The sequence below is a fragment of the Protopterus annectens genome, chromosome 8.part1, assembly GCF_019279795.1.
Source record: "Protopterus annectens isolate FY-2018-M chromosome 8.part1, PAN1.0, whole genome shotgun sequence".
NCBI classification, from domain to species: domain Eukaryota; kingdom Metazoa; phylum Chordata; order Ceratodontiformes; family Protopteridae; genus Protopterus; species Protopterus annectens.
In genome coordinates this window covers 334,143,830-334,164,497 of record NC_056742.1, presented here as the reverse complement: position 1 = coordinate 334,164,497, position 20,668 = coordinate 334,143,830, and the positions used below count along the sequence as shown (strand labels likewise).

The 20,668-nt window shown below is 41.8% G+C and overlaps 1 protein-coding gene across 4 annotated transcripts in view; it reads left to right on the top strand.

The window, feature by feature from the left end:
• Nucleotides 1-20,668, top strand: part of NFAT5 (nuclear factor of activated T cells 5) — a 1,437,387-nt gene that overhangs the window by 1,219,002 nt on the left and 197,717 nt on the right. For all 4 annotated transcript variants that reach the window (XM_044081909.1, XM_044081907.1, XM_044081910.1 and 1 more), the window contains one exon: nt 2,824-2,978. In XM_044081909.1, the coding sequence (XP_043937844.1) occupies nt 2,824-2,978 (155 nt within the window). The remainder of the gene's footprint in view (nt 1-2,823; nt 2,979-20,668) is intronic.

The following is a 20,668-nucleotide window of genomic DNA, read 5'->3' as shown; positions in this document are numbered from 1 at the left end:
GTCGGCTCTGAGATCTTTTTCGGAACCGACACCTTTATCATTGACTCCAGTTTTGTCGGTTCCAGCTTCGGCACCGACAACCACTTCTGCACCGATCCCTGTATCGGCGCAGACAATGACTTCAGCACCGATGACTTCTTCGGTGCAAACAACAGTAGTCCAGTCTCTCTCGGCACCGTTGCCCTCGGTGCGGTCAGATGAGATGGGCACCGAGTCTGCCTCTTCTGTGGACAGGCCTGTTTCTCCCTCAGTCTCCGTGAGGTCCACTAGAAGCCTTTCCGAACATGATGTGTTGCGTCTTGTGGACCAGGCACTCTTGGCCAGAGGTATCCCACCCCTCAGGAACTATCCTTCCTTGGGAGGTGATCACCCATCCCCAAAGACCCCTTCTTATTCTCCTCCTTCATTGCCTTTGAAGTCCATGGATATAGCACAGTCTTCTTCTTCTTCGCCTTCTGCGGTTCCCTTTATGGATGTCACTAAGGAAACTGCAGTTGCCTTCGTGGCAGGAAAGCTTTGCTACGACCTAGGATGTCAGCTGTGACACGCATAGCTTGCTGCTCCACAGCCATCCAGGGACTCCGGGTTGGTTAGGGGAGGGGTGACCCCTGTCCTAGACATACACTCCTCTTCGGGTGGACCAGCCTTCCAACTGATGGAGAAAGCTTAAGCTGCAGCTGGCAATACCGGACTGTCTGTACCTCTGCCCTCCTCTGGTACACTGGTTTCACAAGTCACATCTAGCAAACACCGGGTGCAAGGGCCGCAGGACATATTCCCTCAGGAATCCCCCTTTCCATTGTCTTCTCCAGCTTCTCCCGCTGAGGAGGTCCACCAGAAAAGTTTGTGTAAAAGGAAGCACATGGACTCCACAGAGGAGTCCCTCACCAAAGAGACAGTTTTCGATGAGGGGGAAGTATCCCCTCGGTCACCCTCTGAGGTATGCTTTGGTGATATCCTCGAAATTCTGAAATGGAGAGGTGCCTGGCAGTCCTCTAATCCATCCCCTGAGGAGTCATTGTTCCTGCAGGCCTTTTGCGCCCGGCCCCCTACTTCCTGGGTTACTCCACCTGCCGATGAACTTGTCCGGCTCATTGTGCAGCATGCTTGGAAGGCTCCTGATACCGTCTAAGCTATTCCCTGGAGGCCAGATAAGATCTTGTCCCCTCCTGCTTTGGATCCCCATTGGTCCAAAGGTCTTACTGTGGATGCTTTGGTGGTGGTGGCCGCAACAAAAAAGGATCTGGCAGAAGAAGAAAGCCAGACTCTCCATCCGCCTAACAAAGAGTCCCAGGCTCTGGACAGGATAGGAAAGTGCACCTTTGCTTCAGTGACCTGTACTATCAGGTCCCTGAATTATATGGCACATTTTACCAGGCTTCAAAGGGATCTGGTTTCTGAGCTCTCTGAAACCTTGGCTGGTGCAGTGTCTGAGGAGGTCCGTGACAAAGTGGCCTCTCAGCTGGCCACCATTGAGTCTATATCTAACTCCTCTATGCGACTGATATCTCACGCATCAGAAGGAGCAGCTAGAGCAGTGGGTTCAGCTGCGGTCTTGAGACGACACTCCTGGATGCGCTTGTGCAACTTCGCGGAACCCTTTAAGTCTCTTCCTTAATTTGAGACCTTAGCTAGTAATGCCCCCATTGAGGCCTCCTCGTTGTTTGGGCCCAAAGTTAAAAGCACACTAGCCCGATGGGAACAGGATGGTAAGACCCTTTCTGCCGTAGGTGTCCATTATTCTTCCCCTCAACGTGTTTTCTCCCAAAATCAAAAGAGTGGGAAGATATGGTTCAAGAAATCTCAGGGTCCCTTCCGTGACGCACAGGCCAAGTTCTCCCCCAGAGGCAAAGGGGGAAACTCACAGGGAAAGGCACTCCTTTCGGGGCAGAGGGGGTCCACGTAACCAGGGCTCCAGGGATTCTTTCCCTGGTCAGTCCTACCAGCGCTCCTGAAGACAAGGTCAGTGGCAACTTCTGCTGCCTTCCATGCCAGAGCTTCTTTACATGACATCTGTGCAGCTGCAACTTGGGCTATGCCTCATACCTTCATCAATCATTACAAATTGGATTTGGCCTCCAGGGGAAGAGCATCTTCCAGTTCTATGGTGCTCAGGAATGTCCTTCCATGAGAGCCTCCCGGGAATAGAGGTAGCTGGGGACTCTGTCCCATGCGTAAGGAATGAACGAGGATTAATAATATCAGATAAAGAAGTTATGTCTTACCATAATGTTCCATCTGTGTTGTTGATCCATGTTCAGTCATTACGACACTCCCTCCTTCCCCCTCCAGTGGTTTCTAGCGGATCTCACCATCCGGTTCTCTTAGTTTTTTTGACCAGAGGTAGCCTCTACCTTCTTTGACTTGCAAACTCAATCTGAGGTAACAGGGAGAGGGTGATTGTGGGTAAGAGTTTAGCTCGAGAGTTTGAAGCGGACGCAAGCTTGGAAACTGGCCGGCTCTGTTCCGATACCCGTGCGTAATGACTGAACGAGGATCAACAATATAGATGGAACGTTATGGTAAGACATAACTTCTTTTTTGCTCCTGAAGTCCTGGAAGGATGATGAGAAAGCCAGTTTAAATCTGGGCAGTGTGGAAGGATGTAGTAACCCATGTTTAGAAAAATTTCTTAAGCACCACATGTTGTTCAAGGAAAAGTAAAAAGGAGTGGATAGTGTGACATGCAACCAGTTAGTGATTGTTCTTGCATTGCAAAAAAAAAACATGAATATGATCTTATTGCACAATAAAATTTCATTAGGTTTATATATAGCACTGGCTCCGATTTTGTCATTGATTCTTGCTTTGTTTTTCCTGTAGTAGCTGCATTGAAAGTGACTAGCTGTGACCTGGATAAAGCTGAACTCCCTAATGCCTTGCTGGATCCTTCGCATTCTACATCTAGCATGATTAAATGTGAAGATGCTAGCCCGATGGATGTAGTCCCTAATCAGCAATCATCTTCTGTGTTTAAGGTAAAACTTGTGTGAGTGCTTGCCTGTTATTTACTTAAATTGTGAGGTTTGTATCTAGTTTAAAAAAAAAAAAAGTTAAGCAGTCACAAATACTGTTTTTACTATGGCAATTACATTAATGTTCAGAATGAAACTTATTTGCTTAGAGATGCATTACATGTAGGAGGCAGTTTAGAGAATTTCTTGCACCTAAATGTCTGTATTGATTAAGCCAGTTCATAGCTTCATAGTGTTTACCAAATCTGCATGTTCACCACATCTACATATTGCAATGTTTTTATTACTGGCTTTACTTTCAGGAAAGTATCTTTTTCTTTATCAATTCAAGTCATCATTAGATTATGCGGTAGTTACCAGATCACCAGCTAAATCCCACAAGAGTTGTAGCATAAAGCAAGCATATTTATCCAGAGTGCCAGATTTTTAACTTGACCACTTGATACAGGCAGGTAGAAATTGTATATACTTTAACAAGTTAGCAGGGTAGCTGTAAGGAGGGAACATAGTAAAAGAATAATAAACAAATGGTACCATCGTACAGTCCCCAGTCATATGGAGAAGAGGAGGAAGTAAGTGATCAGGAGGCAAGGTATTGACCAGAACCTTCTCCTTCAGCTGGGTCTGACCTTCATATGTTTACGTTGTCACATAGCTTGAAAAGGGTTAAACTACTGGCTGCTGTCTCCTAACAACTAGACTGTTGGTAAGAGGGTGGGAGTAGGAGGTTCCTCTGTCTGACCTCTGTTGAGTTTGTGCGTTTGAGTCTAGACCTAAAGTAAATGGGCATCTGATTAGGCATCTCAGTCAGGGCCAGGCTTTCGAGTCCTTTAACTTGGGTTTTTGAATTTTGCCCAAGGAAAGGTACTTGTTTTGGGTCTATATTAGAACATCGAAGTTTCAAAACTTCAAATGTTCCAATATCGACCCCTATTCAGCAAAGCTGAAAACATTGAGCATACAGAACAGCGTATTTTTTCCTAGGGGAAAAAAATTGCTGTTCCAAAACACATACACACCACACAAGCACACCAAACAAACAGCAATCCACACACATACACCTAAAATCTTACACCTAACCCTACACTAAACTATACACACACCACTAGCTATCCACTTACCTTAACCCTAACCCTAAGGTCCGTCACTATCGCACACTCACTATACCCGCACCCTAACTCACCTACCCTGCCCGAACCCTCACGTCCACACAATCGCACACATACCTAACCCACACCCTAACTAACCTAACCCGTACTCAATCGCACACTTAACCTGAACTGACCCGTAACTTTCCACAACAGCGCTGAAGATACTGAAGCAACAGAAACGGACAACCAAATTATTTCCTTAAGAAAAAATTTGTTTTTCTGTTGCTTCGATATTAGAACATTCGAAGTTTTGAAACTTCGATGTTCTAATATATACCCCTTGTTTCACTTTTGTCAGGATTAAAGACGCACTAGTAAGAGCAGAACAGGTGTTCACAGGCCATGCCAGGCCTTTTGTTGCTAGCACCATGTCCAGAGAAGTGAGGTAAAGGGGGCAGCCTTCCTGGGTGAAAGATGTCAGAGGACGTGATCTTCATTACTGGCATTCAGTTTCTGATTGCTTGTATCACATTTGTGGAAGCTCTGTACCTTTGTGTGTGTGTATGGGTTACTTAATTAATGGCATTCAGAATGACCATGGTTTCCAGACGAGTTGGTTACACAGCTGGCCATGTTTGACCTGCACTCACTGCTCAACACATGGTGGGATATGAGCAAATTAGTGAAAGAGGCCACTATTAGGAGCATATGCTTAAGCACTTACAGTAGGCAGGCCTCTTATACCCTTGTACTTTGCTTTACCAGGACTGTACTGGTTACATGGGTCTGTCATCCTTGTTGGAGTGAATATTTATGATCTTTCACTGCTGTGTGAGAGGGGTACAGGGCTACCCATCCGGGGGGGGGGGGTTGCAGTAAAACAAAAAAAAAAACTCCTTTAATCCTTCTGGGCAGGAGAGCAGGATAATCAGAAGACTCATGTATCTAATACATAAAGAAAATAAGAAGTGTTCTTTTGGCAACAAGGTGTGTATTCATGTTTAAGTGGATTTATTGCGGACCACTAAGTCAAGACTACTCCATTACTTTGGCCTGCATTAGTTTTTCTGACTTAGCAACTAAATAGTTGTTAGAGGGCATGTCAATAGTTTCAAGTGCTATCATCATGTATTTAAAATAAAGTGTACTTCACCTAGTGAATGAAGAAATATTTACATGGTCATGATGGTGATGCACAAGTAATCTTAACATTGTCATGGTATTAACGGATAAATTCAGAGGGTGATGAAGAGGAAGCAATTGAGAGTGCGATGGGTTACCTGTGATCATGAACTGATTAAAGCAGTGGCCTTTGGCTCCTCCTTTGACTAAGTATATCAGTTTGGAATGAAATTACTTGAATTAATTTTGAGTACTAAGTGATGCAAAGAAAGTGCCCAAATTTTTGGGTCTAACTGTAATGAAGGTTTGATCAGTTAAAGTAAATTTATTCTGTGATCTGATGACAACAAGGATTCCTTAATTTGAGACCTTAGCTAGTAATGAGTTATGAGGGGATACTTTGCCTGCCTAGAAGAGGTGGATACTGGCTTTAAGCTGTTAAGAGGAAAGATCCAAAAGTAGGACTATGCATTCTTCAGTGGGAAGCCATTTTTTTAATTCTTCTTCCATTCAGTGAAGTACAAGCCCTTTTGTTATTTTTGTGGATTCCACATCTGCTCTTCAGTTCTCCAATCCCCCTATTGCTGCTCTGGATACCATTGGTGTACCCTGAATGTGGTGGACACACGAGCTCCTTGGAATGTTGATCTCAATAGACTCATTTGGGGTCCTAGAGAGTCTGGTATCCATTAGGAAGTTACATACATAAAGCCAGGGGGTATCATCCTTTTGGTGGCTAGTCAGAGCCCCTATCTTAGAGAATTTCTAGTGCAGAAACATCATTGACATTAGTGCTGCCTCCTGTAATCTGAGTAGAAGAAATATAAGCTCCTGGTCTGTCCCAGATGTTGCACAGATTTTGGAATTCCTCAGTCTCTCTCCCATTGTAGGAGTGTTGGCCATAGAGCACTTTCATCCTGTTAACCCCCCCCCCCCCAGGTCAACCCTCTTAGAAGCGAAGCCCAAGTCCTTTCAGAAACCCAGGGTACCATTGGTACAAATGGAAGCCATGCCTCTGCACCATTGACGATGAACAATTTTGCTTTATAGTGAACTTCATTTTGAGGAGCTAAATCAATAAACTTATGAATTTGGTTGGCAGAGCTTTGTAGAATGGAGGGTGTTCATCTCGGATCTCACACAGGGCATTGAAAACTGGATGATCTTTTTTTTTGCAGATCACACCAATGTAAGAGAGGGTTTGACTTCCAAGATGGCTGCAAATGTGAAAACACAAACTAAGAAAAAGGAGCCATTGAAACTGTCATTTTGGGTAAAATTCAGGTCACTGGCTCATAATTACTCTGTGTCGGTACCTGCAAAGAAGACATTTGGAGAACCTTATAGAAAATCAACCAGAAAAGGAGAAAAGAGAACTCTGGCTAGAAAGAATCACACAGTTGTTCAGAAACAAGCAGTTAGTTTCACTTTTGATACAGAACTTTGTTTCCAGTAGTTTAGGGGGAGAAAAATCAAATGTACTGAAAGGCATTTGAGATAAATGAAACAGTGAAGGAATATATCAATTCAAATAAATGGCTGGACAATAGAAGAATTTTTAGCTATTCTGATGAAATGATTAAACTGTAAAAATCAGTAGTTGAAATGAAGTAAAGGCAGGCTGTGTATGAGGCTTCATAAGAAGAGCTGTTTTAAACAAATAGTGTTAGAAGACATAGCATGCAGAGAAAACCAGAGATTTTTAGCTATACCACAGAAACTGGAAGGAACAGACCATATTAATTTTATGAAAGTGCAAACAAGTAAATGGATGGGTGTTCCACAGTATGACTTGTAAATTGAAAGGGCAAATAGTATTTCTGCTCCAAACTTGGCCATGAGAAGCAGCCAATACCTATAAAGATGCATTCATGCCAGCAGAAGCATTTGATCCTGACAAAAGTGTGACAGAAAGGAAAAGTATTAAAAATTGGAGACGAGTGTTTGTGGAAAATTATTTATTGTACACCTGATAGAAGAGAATTTTTTTCAGCAATCATGGAGTGTTTAGAGTCAGATGCAAAATTCAGTCTGCTGTATCCATCTGCGCTCAGAATATTTTTTTTCCTGGAGATAAGACATTTTTTGATGCAGAACAGGCTAAGGAAGACGTAAGAGATTAGACAACAGAGTGAGCCAGCACACAGAACAGGGGTGGGGGGCAAGCCTCTCATTCTTCTGACGGCAAAATCCATAGAGAGTTTGCCAGTGAAACCTTTTCCATTATTCCAAAGGAAATGCTTAAGAAATGGGGGGAAAAAAAGCACAAGAGCTGAGTAGATGCAGCAGGAGAAGGGAGTACCTTGGACTTGAACCAAAAACTGGTACAGGGAGATGGAAGTAATCAGGAAGACTACCAGTAACACTGACATTTGTGAATAAATAGAAGACTATAAAACATCAGTCTCACTAATTATAGGAACAGTCATATGAAATTTGACTTTGCAAGAAAAATAGGCTGAGAGACTGCAATTTTGTTGACTTGGTTAAAATTGTGAGCGAACTGTAAATCGTATACCTTACTCTGTCAGTGCTTAGGACAGTAAGGGGAAAGAAGCGACTATAAGTAAAATTTTAGTTTTAACTAATCATAATTTTCTTCTTTCGGCTGTTCCTGCTAGGGGTCGCCACAGCGGATCATCTGTTTCCATTTCTTCCTGTCCTTTGCATCTTGCTCTGTCACACCAACCACCTGCCTGTCCTCCCTCACCACATCCATAAACCTTATTTTAGGCCTTCCTCTTTTCCTCTTACCCATTTTAGGCCTTCCTCTTTTCCTCTTACCCAGCAGCTCCATCCTTAGCATCCTTTTTCCAATATACCTAGCATCCCTCCTCAGCAGATGTCCAAACCAATGCAATCTTGCCTCTCTAGCTTTGTCTCCAAGCAGTCCAATCTGAGCTGACTCTGTAATGTAATGATTCTTAATCTTGTCCTTCCTCGTCACACCAAATGCAAATCTTAACATCTTTCTCTGCCACCTCCAGCTCTGACTCCTGACTTTTTGTCAATGCCACCATCTCCAACCCATATAAGATAGTTGGTCTCACTACGCTTTTGCACACCTTCCCTTTCACTCTTACTGGTACCTCTGTCTGTCACAAATCACTCCTGACACTCTTCTCCACTCACTCTATCTGGCCTGTACTCTCTTCTTCACCTTCCACACTCACTATTACTCTGAACTGTTGATCCCAAGTATTTAAACTCATCCACCTTCACAAACTCTACTGCCTGCATCCTCACCATTCCTCTATCCTCCCTCTCATTCACACACATGTATTCTGTCTTGGTCCTGCTGACCTTAATACCTCTTCTCTGTAGAGTATATCTCCACCTCTCCAGGGTCGCCTGAAACTATTCCATACTCTTACAGATTTAGTTTTAACTAGTATTTGTTTTAAAATTTTATAATGTAAATTGCATGTAATTTTGTAAAGCTGTTTTATATAGTTAAAATCAGGATTTCTTTAAATGTGAAGAGTGGGGGAAGAGTCGTAATAGTGACTGCCACACATGTTAAAGATATTAAAGCAAGTAAGTACTACTTTTAGTTGTAAGATGTACAAGCTTGATACTGCAGCAAGAGAGGAAAGCTGGTAAGAAGCAAGTTAAAGTTAATACAATGGTGTGCATTGGGGTGTAAAAGTATATTAGTATATATTGAATTAAGCTAGCAATTTCTGTTCTTTTTACATGGATGGGTGTCTAGAGTAGTAATGTCCTTGGTTTAAGCTATAGGCCGAGGCTTTTTAAAGCAAATAGGCTTTGGAAAAATAAGAAAAATGATGGAAGGAATGGAAAGTGGTTAGGACTCTTGCATCTGCAAAGTTGTCCGCTTTTTTCCATGTAGCAAATGTTTCATGTGAGACAGGAAGTCAGCATCCAAGAGAAGCCTTTACTTTGGAGTCAAATTTATAAAGAATCTCTCATGCTTCCACAAAGTTGTTAGCTGTTTTTTTTCATCATTGCTGACTGCTTTTACTTGGAGATGAGCTGTCCACAAGTGCAAGCAGTTAATCTTGAGAGTTGGGAGCACTCTTTGCTGAGAGAAATGTGACATTTAAAGTTGTAGTGGCAAGCAGTTCAATGAAAAGTAAATCATTTTCGAAACTACGGTTAGTAAAAAATATGTATTAGCCTTCCCAGCAGTCTTAATACTGTAATGCATTTATAGAATAGTGCCCAGTTTGTTTAAAGTTAGCTAGTGCACTTTTCCCCTATGGCTAAAAAAATGTTTACTGAAAATGCACAAGCTGCTTTGCTTTTCACATCCTGAAGGAGAACAAAGGTAGTAAATGATAAACAGTGTAGGTGGGAGCACAGGCTACAATATCCTTTTTAGCATGGCTAACCTTAATTTTCGATTAGGTGGCACCTGTGGATGCAGCCTTTGATGCGAGACAGTTGCTACTATCTGGAGGGATCAACTTAATTTGCTGAAAAAAGTATATAGTTTTATGTGTTTGTGCTAAGTTAAAACAGGATTGGGAGGTTCTGAGAATTTATTTAATTTTGTGTGCAAGTATTTTGGTTGAAACAAAATTATTGAAAAATGTGACACAGGTTGAAATGGAGATGAGAAGGAGCAGCAGTTTAAATAATCATCTTGCCAAACATTAATGTGTGCATGTAAGCCGAAAGTTAGAAATACACATTCGGAAAAACTGTTGTGCATTAGCTCATTAACGTCTCCTGTGGTGTGGAATGTCACACCTCTAACAGCCTACACACAGCCATAAGGAGCTTATGGGTGTGAACTGGAAATGTACAAAAATGGTGATTTAGGCTTGAGTAATAGGAGCAATAGCTTTCTGTCATTATGGCTACGCTTGTATATATTATTGTGGAATATAAATGGCCTTACAGGTGTAAACAAAAAAGCAGACACTGAATTATGTTAAGAAATGTAGAGTGCAAATAGCAAAGTTGCAGGGAACATATTTGAATAAAAATGAGCATATAGATTTGACAAAGGATTTCAGGGTAGATCAACAGAATGTCAGGAACAAAGGAAAGGGAGAATAATACTGATCGCTAAAGGGGCTGCAATAGTGATAGAAGAGAAAAAAGACAATAATGGTAGATGTTCTTCATCTCACATTGCTGCAGTCCTTACACTTGGGTAGTCCGCTGTCCTCGGTCGGCCCGAATATCAAAGTATAAGGCTGACGTCGGTCAAGGCGCATTTGACTGACATCAGGACGCCAGGGTACAAATGCGCATGACCGACGTCATATCCTCAGTCTTTTTTGCCGCATGGTCCGATGCAGAAGCAGTATTGCAAGTGCCGGTTGGCGTTCTGAAATTTTTCGTTTTCGGAGTTTCAGACCGAGTCAAAGTTGGCTAAGTACCCCGTTGGGGAATATTTTAGTTTTTTCTTGCCTCAGTGGTTTACCGGATGTCAGAAAAAGTGAATAATTGTATTTCTTGTGGGAAACAGATACCGCATAGAGACTATCATACTTTGTGTATTCCTTGTTTAGGGCCTGAGCACGACGTTGTTGGGTGTCGCTCTTGTGCTAGATTCAATAAGCGCACTATAAAGAGGAGATTAGATTGTGCCAGGTTAGTCTTTGGGAAGCGGTGCAATTATAAAATGCCGTCGGATGCTCCGACACCCGCTTCTTCGAAGAAGCGCAAGGACAAAGCAGTGAAGCCTAGGCTAGAAGAACCGTCCATACCGGACGCCGGTTCTTTAGAGGTGTCGGTGGAGCCGGTGAGGTTTCTTTGGAATCCCAGGGAGAGACCTTGTTATTGCAGGATGTGGCCTCTCAGGAGGCAAGTCAGGGTGATGGGGCTTCTCAGGTTACTATACTCCCCTCCCTGCCTAGGGTGGTTAGGCCCTCTCCTTCTGTTTCCAAGGCTTCTCCTAGAGGCAGGCCAGGTTTAGCCTCAGTTGGTGTCACTCCTAGTTCTTCTGGAACTGTGCCCAAGAAGCATATGCTTAAAATGGCAGAAGATTTGATTACTTTGATTAGGGGTTCTTTGCCCCCTCCTGATAAGAGACCTAGGGTGGAGCCTGAGCTAGGGAGTTTTGAGCAGGCTTCGGATGTTTCAGAGTCTTCGGCTGAAGACTTGCAGGAGTACTCTCCTTATTCTGATTCTGATGTGGATGATTCTACTCCTTCTGCTTCTCCTCCTGAGGATTTTTCTTTTCAGAAACTCTTCATTCCATGAGGGAGCATTTTAAGTGGGAAGGTCAGGACTTCTCTGATTCCAGGAAAAGGCTTAACGAATTTTGGATTTTACCCCAGCATAGACCTTTGGCTAAACCTCCTGTTTTGGATGTATTGGAAGATGTTTTACAGAGGCTTCTCTTAATCCTGATTCTTTGCCTCCTGCTCCTGTTAAACCGGATAGGTATTACAGGGTGCCTGAAGTTCATAAGTATCTTTTTAAGAGTCCTAGGGCAGACCCAGAAACTGTTAGCCAGGGGCCTAAAGGTGTTAAGGCTTCTGTTGTCAAGAATCCGGTTCCTGCAGATAAAGAAGCCAGGGCCTTGGATAGATGGGGAAAGAAAGTTTATACTTCTTCCACTCTAGCTATGAGGGCTTTGAATTGCCAGTTTCACATGTTAAAATACCAAAACTATCTCCTTTCACAGTTGAAGTCTAAGGTTGATGCTCTGGCGGAAGGTATTGATTGTAAAGAGTTACAAGATTTAGTACATGTTTCTGAACAGGTGGGTAAGCATTCTTTGCAATGTGGTTTTGATGCTGTACAGGCCTCGTCTAGGGTGGCTGCCACTGGGTCAGTTCTTCGCAGGCACGCCTGGCTGAGGGATCAAAATTTATCTGACCATGTTAAAACAAGGATTTTAGATGCTCCTTTACAATCTGATGTGTTGTTTGGTTCTCCTGTTGAGGCAGTTTTAAAGAAAATGGAAGACTAGGCTAAGTCTATGCAGACTGTTAAAGATTTTTTGCAGGTTCAGCCTCCAAAGTTTAGTAGAAATTGGCCTGCTAAAGGGTGGACGTATCCTTCTTATGATTCCCAGTCTAGGGGTAGATCTAGACGTGGTAGGGGCAGAGCTCAGGGCTCTTTCAGGCCTAGAACAGGGAGTTCTCCTGCACAGTCTTCAGGTGAGGGCAGGGGTCAGTCCTTTCGTAAACAGACCCAATGACCTACCTTTTCAGCTGCCAGAGCCTTCTCGTCTGGCTGCACCTTTGGGAGGAAGGTTGGCACTTTTCAAAGAAAATTGGAGTTTAATTACCCAAGACAGATGGGTATTGGATATCATACACCACGGTTACAGGTTTTATTTCCATACCTTGCCTCCTTTCAGAGGCATGCCAGACGTTCCTCCTCAACAAAGAATAGAGGCTCACAAGCAAATTTCTCTGTTATTTCAACTAGGGGCCATACAGCCGGTCCCTATGCCAGAAGTGGGCCTAGGATTTTATTCTCGCCTGTTCCTAGTACCAAAGAAGGGGAACACGTGGAGACCAATTTTGGATTTATCTATCCTCAACACTTATCTGGACATTCCCAAGTTCAAAATGTTGGCGTTACAACAGCTTTTACCTCTGCTGGGCAAAGATCATTGGATGGTAACTTTGGATCTCAAGGAGGCTTACCTTCATGTTCCTATCAGACTAAGTTGCAGGAAGTATCTGCGTTTTCGAGCTGGGACGTCTCACTATCAGTTCTCTGCATTGCCCTTTGGCTTATCTACTGCGCCCAGAGTGTTCACGAAAGTTCTGGCTCCAGTGATAGCTTTCCTCAGGCTAAAAGGAATACAGATCTATCCTTATTTGGACGACTGCCTGATTCTGGCTCAAGGAAGGGAAGAGCTTCTTCATTATTTGGAATATGTGATAGCAGTGCTAAGATGCCTGGGGTATTCTGTGAACGAAATAAAGTCCAGTCTAGTACCCTCTCAGGACATGTGCTTTCTGGGTGTAAGACTGAATACAGCATCCCAGATGGCCTTTTTAACCCCGGACAAACAAAAGAATCTTTCCCTGTACTTCCATCATCTATCTCATCAGTCCGGGCTGACTGCAAGGACAGTCCTTCAAGCCTTAGGGTTCATGGCATCTTGTATTCTGGTGCTTCCCAATGCCAAACTGCATATGAAGAAGCTGCAATGGTATCTCAAAAATGTATGGACACAGCACTGCCAGGATCTGGACACTGTCATTCAAATAATACCTTGCATTCAAAAGGAATTTTTGTGGTGGGCTCAGGAATGTCACCTAAACAAGGGACTCTCTGTGACCCGGCCAGAGGCGAGTCAGATTTTAACGACAGATGCCTCAGACAAAGCTTCGGGAGCTCATCTAAATGGAAAGTGGATACAAGACAAGTGGCCTGTCAGACTACAACATCTACATATCAACCTGAAGGAGATGTTAGCAGTCCAGTTTGCATTAATAGCTTTCAAGGATTTACTTCTTCCAGGGCAGGTGTTGATTCTAACAGACAACACAACTGTCATGTGGTACATCAACAAGCAAGGGGAACACATTCTTATCCTCTATGCAGGCAAGCAATGATTTTGTGGGAGACTGCTCTCAGTTTACAGCTCAATCTTCAGGCAAGGTTTCTGCCAGGAGCACAGAACTCCTTAGCAGATGTGTTGAGCAGACGAATTATGGATCCCCACAGTGGAAATTGGATCCTCATGTATTTCAGAAATTGACAGTGTCATGGGGAACTCCAGACATAGATCTGTTCGCTTCTCCACTAAACCATCAGCTGCCAAAGTTTTGCACAAAAGGTTTCATCCCACAGCTTGGAAAGTGGATGCTCTTTCTTTCAATTGGAGCAATCTTCATGTGTATGCCTTTCCACCTCTGCCTCTCCTCCCAAAGGTACTTCTAAAGGTCAGACAGGACAAGCCAAGGATGATTTTAATAGCTCCAGATTGGCCTCGACAGCACTGGTACCCATTACTGAGAAGTCTGATACGGAAGCCTCCATGGCCTTTACCTTGATTCCACACCTGTTGTCACAGGAGGACAGCCATTTGCTCAATGTCAAACTTCACTCTCTTCACCTAACAGCCTGGCATATTCTGTTTTGAACCATAGAGGGTCTCAACTTCCACAACAAGTTTTGAATGTGATTTTGGAAGCTAGAAGGCCTAGTACAAGGAAAGTGTACGCAGATAAATGGAAGAGATTTTTATTTTGGAGTGCAGCAAAGGATTTTGATGTTTCTGAGCCTAATTTAAGTGTGGCTCTTCAATATCTTACTGAGTTACTGGACAAAGGTTTGTCCTTCTCTTCTATTAAGGTTCATGCTGCAGCAATTTCAGCTCACTATGAATGTGACCCTCCATTGTTTTCTCACCCTTTGTTCAAGCAATTTCTTAGAGGGGCAAAGAATATAAGACCCCCACGAGAGCTCCTACTCCTGCTTGGGATCTCAATTTTGTGTTGGAGAAACTCACTCTACAACCTTTTGAGCCTGCAGCTACTTCTGAGTTGAAATATTTATCATGGAAGACTGCCTTTTTGTTGGCCATTACCTCTGCAAGAAGGGTTTCTGAATTACAGGCCCTTATGGCGGTTGAGCCTTTCTTGATTTTCCATAAGGATAGGGTATCTTTACGTACTAATCCTTCCTTTATGCCTAAGGTGGTTTCTAGTGTGGCTTTAAACCAAACTATTCATTTGCCTACTTTTATGCAAATCCCCAAAATAAAGGGGAAAAGATTTTGCACACTTTAGATGTACACAGGCAGTTGCGATATTATTTGGACAGAACTAAAGGGTTCAGGCAGTCTCAGCAGTTGTTTGTTTCTTTTGCTTTGAGTTCTCAGGGCAAGCCTGTGTCAAAACAAACTATTTCTATGTGGATTGGGTTTTGCATTGCTTTCTGTTATTCCCATCATGGCAAGGAGATTCCAGCTGGGATTAGGCCTCATTCCACTAGGGCTACTGCCACTTGACAGCCTTTTGAGGGAGTGGCAACCAAGGATATTTTGGAGGCAGCTACTTGGAGTTCAGTGCATACTTTCTCTAGGCATTATCACCTACCACTTTACTCTAAATCCAGGGCTGGTTTTGCCACTGCTGTTTTGCAGGGCATTTTGGCAGCTCCTGCTTCCTTGTAGTTTGGCCATCCTCCCTTACCTCTGCTTTGCGATTCTACCCAAGTGTAAGGACTGCAGCAATGTGAGATGAAGAACATAGTACAGTTTTGTACCTACCATAAATGTAGATGTTCGAAGATCCACATTGCTGCAGTCCACCCTCCCTCCTTCCCCTCTGTAGTTAGAGGTGGTTGTGTGGGTTGGGGTGTAAATATTGTGTATCTTGTATATATTGTACATATAATTAGTGCAAGGGTGGTTGGTTGTTTGTTTGCTGTCTTTTGGTTTTGACCTTTATTTTTAGGGTCTTCTGACATCTGGGGCAAGAAAAGACTGAGGATATGACGTCGGTCATGCGCATTTGTACCCTGACGTCCTGATGTCAGTCAAATGCGCCTTGACCGACGTCAGCCTTATACTTTGATATTCGGGCCGACCGAGGACAGCGGACTACCCAAGTGTAAGGACTGCAGCAATGTGGATCTTCGAACATCTACATTTATGGTAGGTACAAAACTGTACTTTTTGTGGTAGTAATAACCTGCTGGCAAGGGAGCAAGATTGTGGTGGCATACATTTTAGTCTACCAAAAACTATGGTCAAGCTAAAGAATAGGGAAAAATAATATCCCTTGCTGAAAGATGAGTACGGATGGGGACTGCAACGTGATTTCCAGTTGTCAGGATGTATCGAGGGGATCTAGAAGGGAAAACAACGAAAGGGGGTGTATCTCTGAAGAAATATATGAGAATGTCTGGTATGAAGAATATGAATTCATTAGTAGGAAGTTCTGTACAATAACTGTTAAACTGGATAGAATTTATATTTCACAGGAGACGTATATTTAATTAAAAACTTTGACACACATCCAATAATTATTTAATTGTCATGCACAAACAAAAAGTAAGATAAAGATGAAGGGTAATAGAGTAAAAATGGCCCTTTCCTACTTGTTAAAAAGACAGGGGTTTAAGGAATGGGAAATTATTTGAGCATTACTGGGGAAGATGGGGAGGATAGAAACTTCTTCAGAAGGGATAGCTAGTGAGTGGGATAAAATGATAACTAACGTTAATATCACAGAAGAGGTAAAAGAGAAAAAGGTATGGTAAAGAAGTCATAGGAATTGCATAGAAGGGCTGACAAAGGTTAAAGGTATGAAGACTATGGGGACTCTGAACTATAAGAGAAGCACTGCAGAGTGCTAAGGTAAAATATGGCAGTCGTTGGATAATATGTACGAGTTCAGAAAAGTAGCTGTTAAGCAACTATTTTTTGATAACTCATAAGCACAGAAACTTTAACCAGACTGAGGTAGGCAACAGAATCTAGGAGTTGTCACCAAACTTAGGGAACCAGTGGCAAGAAATAACTAGAGATTCTATAAAGATATTGGAGTTTTTTTTGGTAATTTTATGAAAATTTGGTTCAAGCAGAGAAATGCTGAAACCAAGAAAATGCAGAACTGGAAATATTTATGGAAGACTTGACCATGCCAAGATTAATATCTGAAATGGGTAAAAACGAGGTAAAAATAGTGATGTGTAATCTAATCAGCGATGGAGTCTCTATGAACAAACAGTATTCCTGTGGAAGTTAAGATGAATTAAGATCTGGAATGTTGTATTTAGCAGTATTTTAAACTGGGAGGGAGGCACTAACATCTTTGTAAAAGTAGCAGTGGCTGTATTACCTAGAGAAGGTAAACCCCCTTCAAACCCAGCTTCATACAAACCCATTTCAGTTTTAAACCATTATTGTAAAGTGCTTATATGTAGTAGCTAAGAATGGCAACATTGTTGCCAAAATTGATACATATGGATCAATGTAATTTTGTGGAGGGGAAGCAAACATTTAATCAGAGAGGAACAGAATGTAAGAAAATGACATTAATGTTGGTGGGTCTTGATGCAGAGAAAGCATTCAGCAGAGTCAGGTGGTGTTTTATGAGTAGGGCAGTAGACGAATTTGCATTCCCTGATATAATATCCAATGTCTTCTACAAATATATAAACCCAAACTTCCTGCAGGCCAACTTTTATACTCCTGGTCAATTTCCAAATAATGGAATAACCTTCCAGCATCCATCTGCTTACAATCAAGCCTCTCTAAATTCATAAGTGCATTGCATAATCATTTCTTCTCCAAATGGATATGTAACAGTTCGGTTGCCATCTCAGCCATCACTTAAACTTAACTTACTAAACCATATGTCTGTCTATAGCTAGCTTTTCCTAATAATTCCTTTTGTCTTTGCACTCCTAACAAACTCTTACCTAACTCTCCCTTTAGATCTTTACTTACCTCCTTCCCCTTTTACCCACCCCTGTCTTCTCTTCTGCACATTCCACTTTCTTCTCTCCTATCTTTTATTGTCCTTTAACTTTTACTGTTCCCCTCATACCCCTTATTTTGTTTCTCTCTGGTCTTTCCTTAGCTCTCGGACATTATAAACCTATACATAACTCTCTCTCTCCTACTAACTTACACTCACATTCATCTATTGCTTGATCTAATTTACTGCCTCAAAGTGTACTTTTTTCTTCTTATAACTGCTCATCTCAGAATTCATTGAAATGTGCTCTATACTATTTTCATGTTATTATCTTGCCTTTGTATTATCATTATATTTAACTTTGACAGTTATGCATTGTTTTACTTAGTCATATCTCTATGTAATTTTCTAAACTTTTGTAACTTAATGTATTACTTTTATTTTTCACATTGAAATTTTTCTCCCCGGGCCTTCACTGAAAATGGGCTTTTTTGGCCCAGTGGACTTTCCCATAAATTGTCAATAAATAAATTGATAAAAGAGTTAATTAGAAGGATATATGAAGGGCCCAAGGCAATAGTTAAGGTAAGAGAGTTCCTCTCCTGCAAACTGTGTTTGAGCAGAGGAATCAGACAGGGTGTTCTCTTTCCTGTATTTATTTTGCTTTATACTTGGAGCAATTGATAAAGTTAAGTGACTCACTGATTCAATGATATAACTGCTATATTAATCAAGGAAAGTTAGCATTGTTTACAGATGATTTTGTTGTGAAATCCGAGAAAGGACATTTTGGTGGTGCGGAATATCTTGAGACAAATTGTCTTCTTGGGATATAAAATTAATGAACATAAAACAAAGGCTAAAGCAGTTAACTGTATACATACACATGAATTAGTTCAATATCCATATGTAGGGGGACATGATATGATGAAGTATTTAGGTATTTGGATTAAAAAAGATTCTGTTATGGTAGCCAAAGATATGTGGGAAGGCACTATACAAAGCATACAGAAACTGGAAGCTCATGATTGTGGATATGGATAGTAAAGTACAAACAGTGAAAATTTTGTTAGTCCCTTTAACTTTATATACAGGTCAGGCATATTTTTTTTATCAACCTGTGGAGAAGTTAGAGACAATAATAGAGATGAAGGAATTTATTTGATAGACGAAGAGGGCAAGAGTTAAGTGGAATAAATTGATCTTCACCATAGCACATGATGGTTTAGGATTACCTGATTTGAATGGATACTTTAGAGAGATGCAGTTACAACTTGTATACATAAAGCAAGCAGAAGGCTATAAGTCAAAGTGGACAAAGGATGCTGATGAAAATGGGGAAGTTTAAAAAATAAGGAGAAAGTAGGGTTTTGGAATGCAGATCCTACAATAGAATAACAGTAGTCATATAGAATATTATAGTCATAAAGCTGCAGAAAGAATTCGAAGAACTAAGCCAACATGGGAATGGAAAAAGAATTTTGCCAATAGGGATGGCTGCAAGAGAGGGCTGGAATTTACTGGATAAGACTGACAAAAAAAACTAAGGTATTGGGAGCAAATAACTAGAGAGAGAAAGAAAACAGAATGGGATGAGGCAAAACAGAAGTTTGGTTCTGCAAGTTAGAGATCGCCTTCCATAGCAGGGATTGATATTGGAGAATAGGCAAAGATAATGGATTCTGCTAGAGTTTTTATTTGAGTCTAGTACAGATGCTGCTGTTAAAAAAGGATAAATTGGGTGTATAAAATATTGCACAACTAGAAGAATCAGTCAGAGATTGAAAAGATTAGGAAGAGAAATTGCAAAGGCAGTTAATAAAAAATAAACAATAGGAAGACATCTGTAGTGCTCTCACTTATGTGACAGTCTAGAAGGTTTAGGATTTTTGCTTGGAAGTGTTTGCATAAGTATTTTTATACTCCAAGCAGACATGAGAGAATTTTCCTCGGGTCAGTAACAAAATGCTGAAGGTGTGATGGAAAAGACAGACATAACTGGAAACATGTATTTTGGGAGTTTAAAAAATGGCAGATTGTAAAAATTCCATACAGAGTACTTTGTTAGAAATGTTGAGGAGCAAATGGCTGTAACTAAAGAAATGATCATTTTGAGCTAGGACACAGGATCTGAATTTTGTATATAGTAAGTCCTTACTATGTCTAAAACTGTTGACTGCCAAAAAAAGCAATTACTAGAAAATCAAAATCTAGATCAACTGTAATTGAAGCACTGAATAGTGTAATAGACGTAAAATAACTAAAGTTGGGATTTTTAGAAAAGGGAAGGAGCAAATTGCATAGAAATAAATGTTAACTTATGGGAAGAGTTCATGCAAAATAATGATGTCCTGTCCTTCTATTCATATGCTGCAGTATTCATCACATATGGGAGTTCGCCTCCAGCTAACTCGCAAGTCGGGCAGTATACAAAAGACTACATGCTACAACTAGTTACGTGTGATGCCACACATCCTCTCATGTCAGTCATAAAGGGACACTGGGTATAAAGCGGATGTCAGCATGCTCCAGCCTCAGAATTGTTCTGCCGCCTGTCCGATCAGCTGCTTCAGACGTTCACTCGCCAGCTTAGTGTGTACCCCAGTGGGGTTTTCCTTTTCTATTTTCTTGTTTTTTTGCTGCTGCTTTATGTTGTGATTTCATGTCAGCTAGGAAGGGCAAGTGTCAATGTGGCAGGCAGATTCCACATAGTCACTCACGACCTTTGTTTGTTCTGTCTAGGCCCAGACCCACAACCAATACCATCTGTGATATTTATAAACTGTTCCCAAAGCTCTAAGAAGCCGTCTAGCATCACTTAAGTTGTACTTTGAGAACCAGGGTCTTAAGTGCCTAGTACGGTAGATGAAGATGACGTTGGGTCCTTTGAACAAACCACAAACTAAAAACGCCAAGAAATCTTGGCCTGATCTACTAGCTGTGCCCTCTCTGTCGGGCATACATCATGAGGCAAATGTAGGCCCAGAGGTCGTTCGGAGTCTGTGGATGTCCCTTCGGTGGGTACCACAGGGGAAGCCTTGAAGGAGTCTACCAGCATGTCCAAGATGGAAGTGCAGGCATCTGATTAAGGCAAAAAGAGGGGTACCGCAGTTTATTTCTGAGGTTCCTCGGGGCAGCATTCAAAATGAAGATATGGACT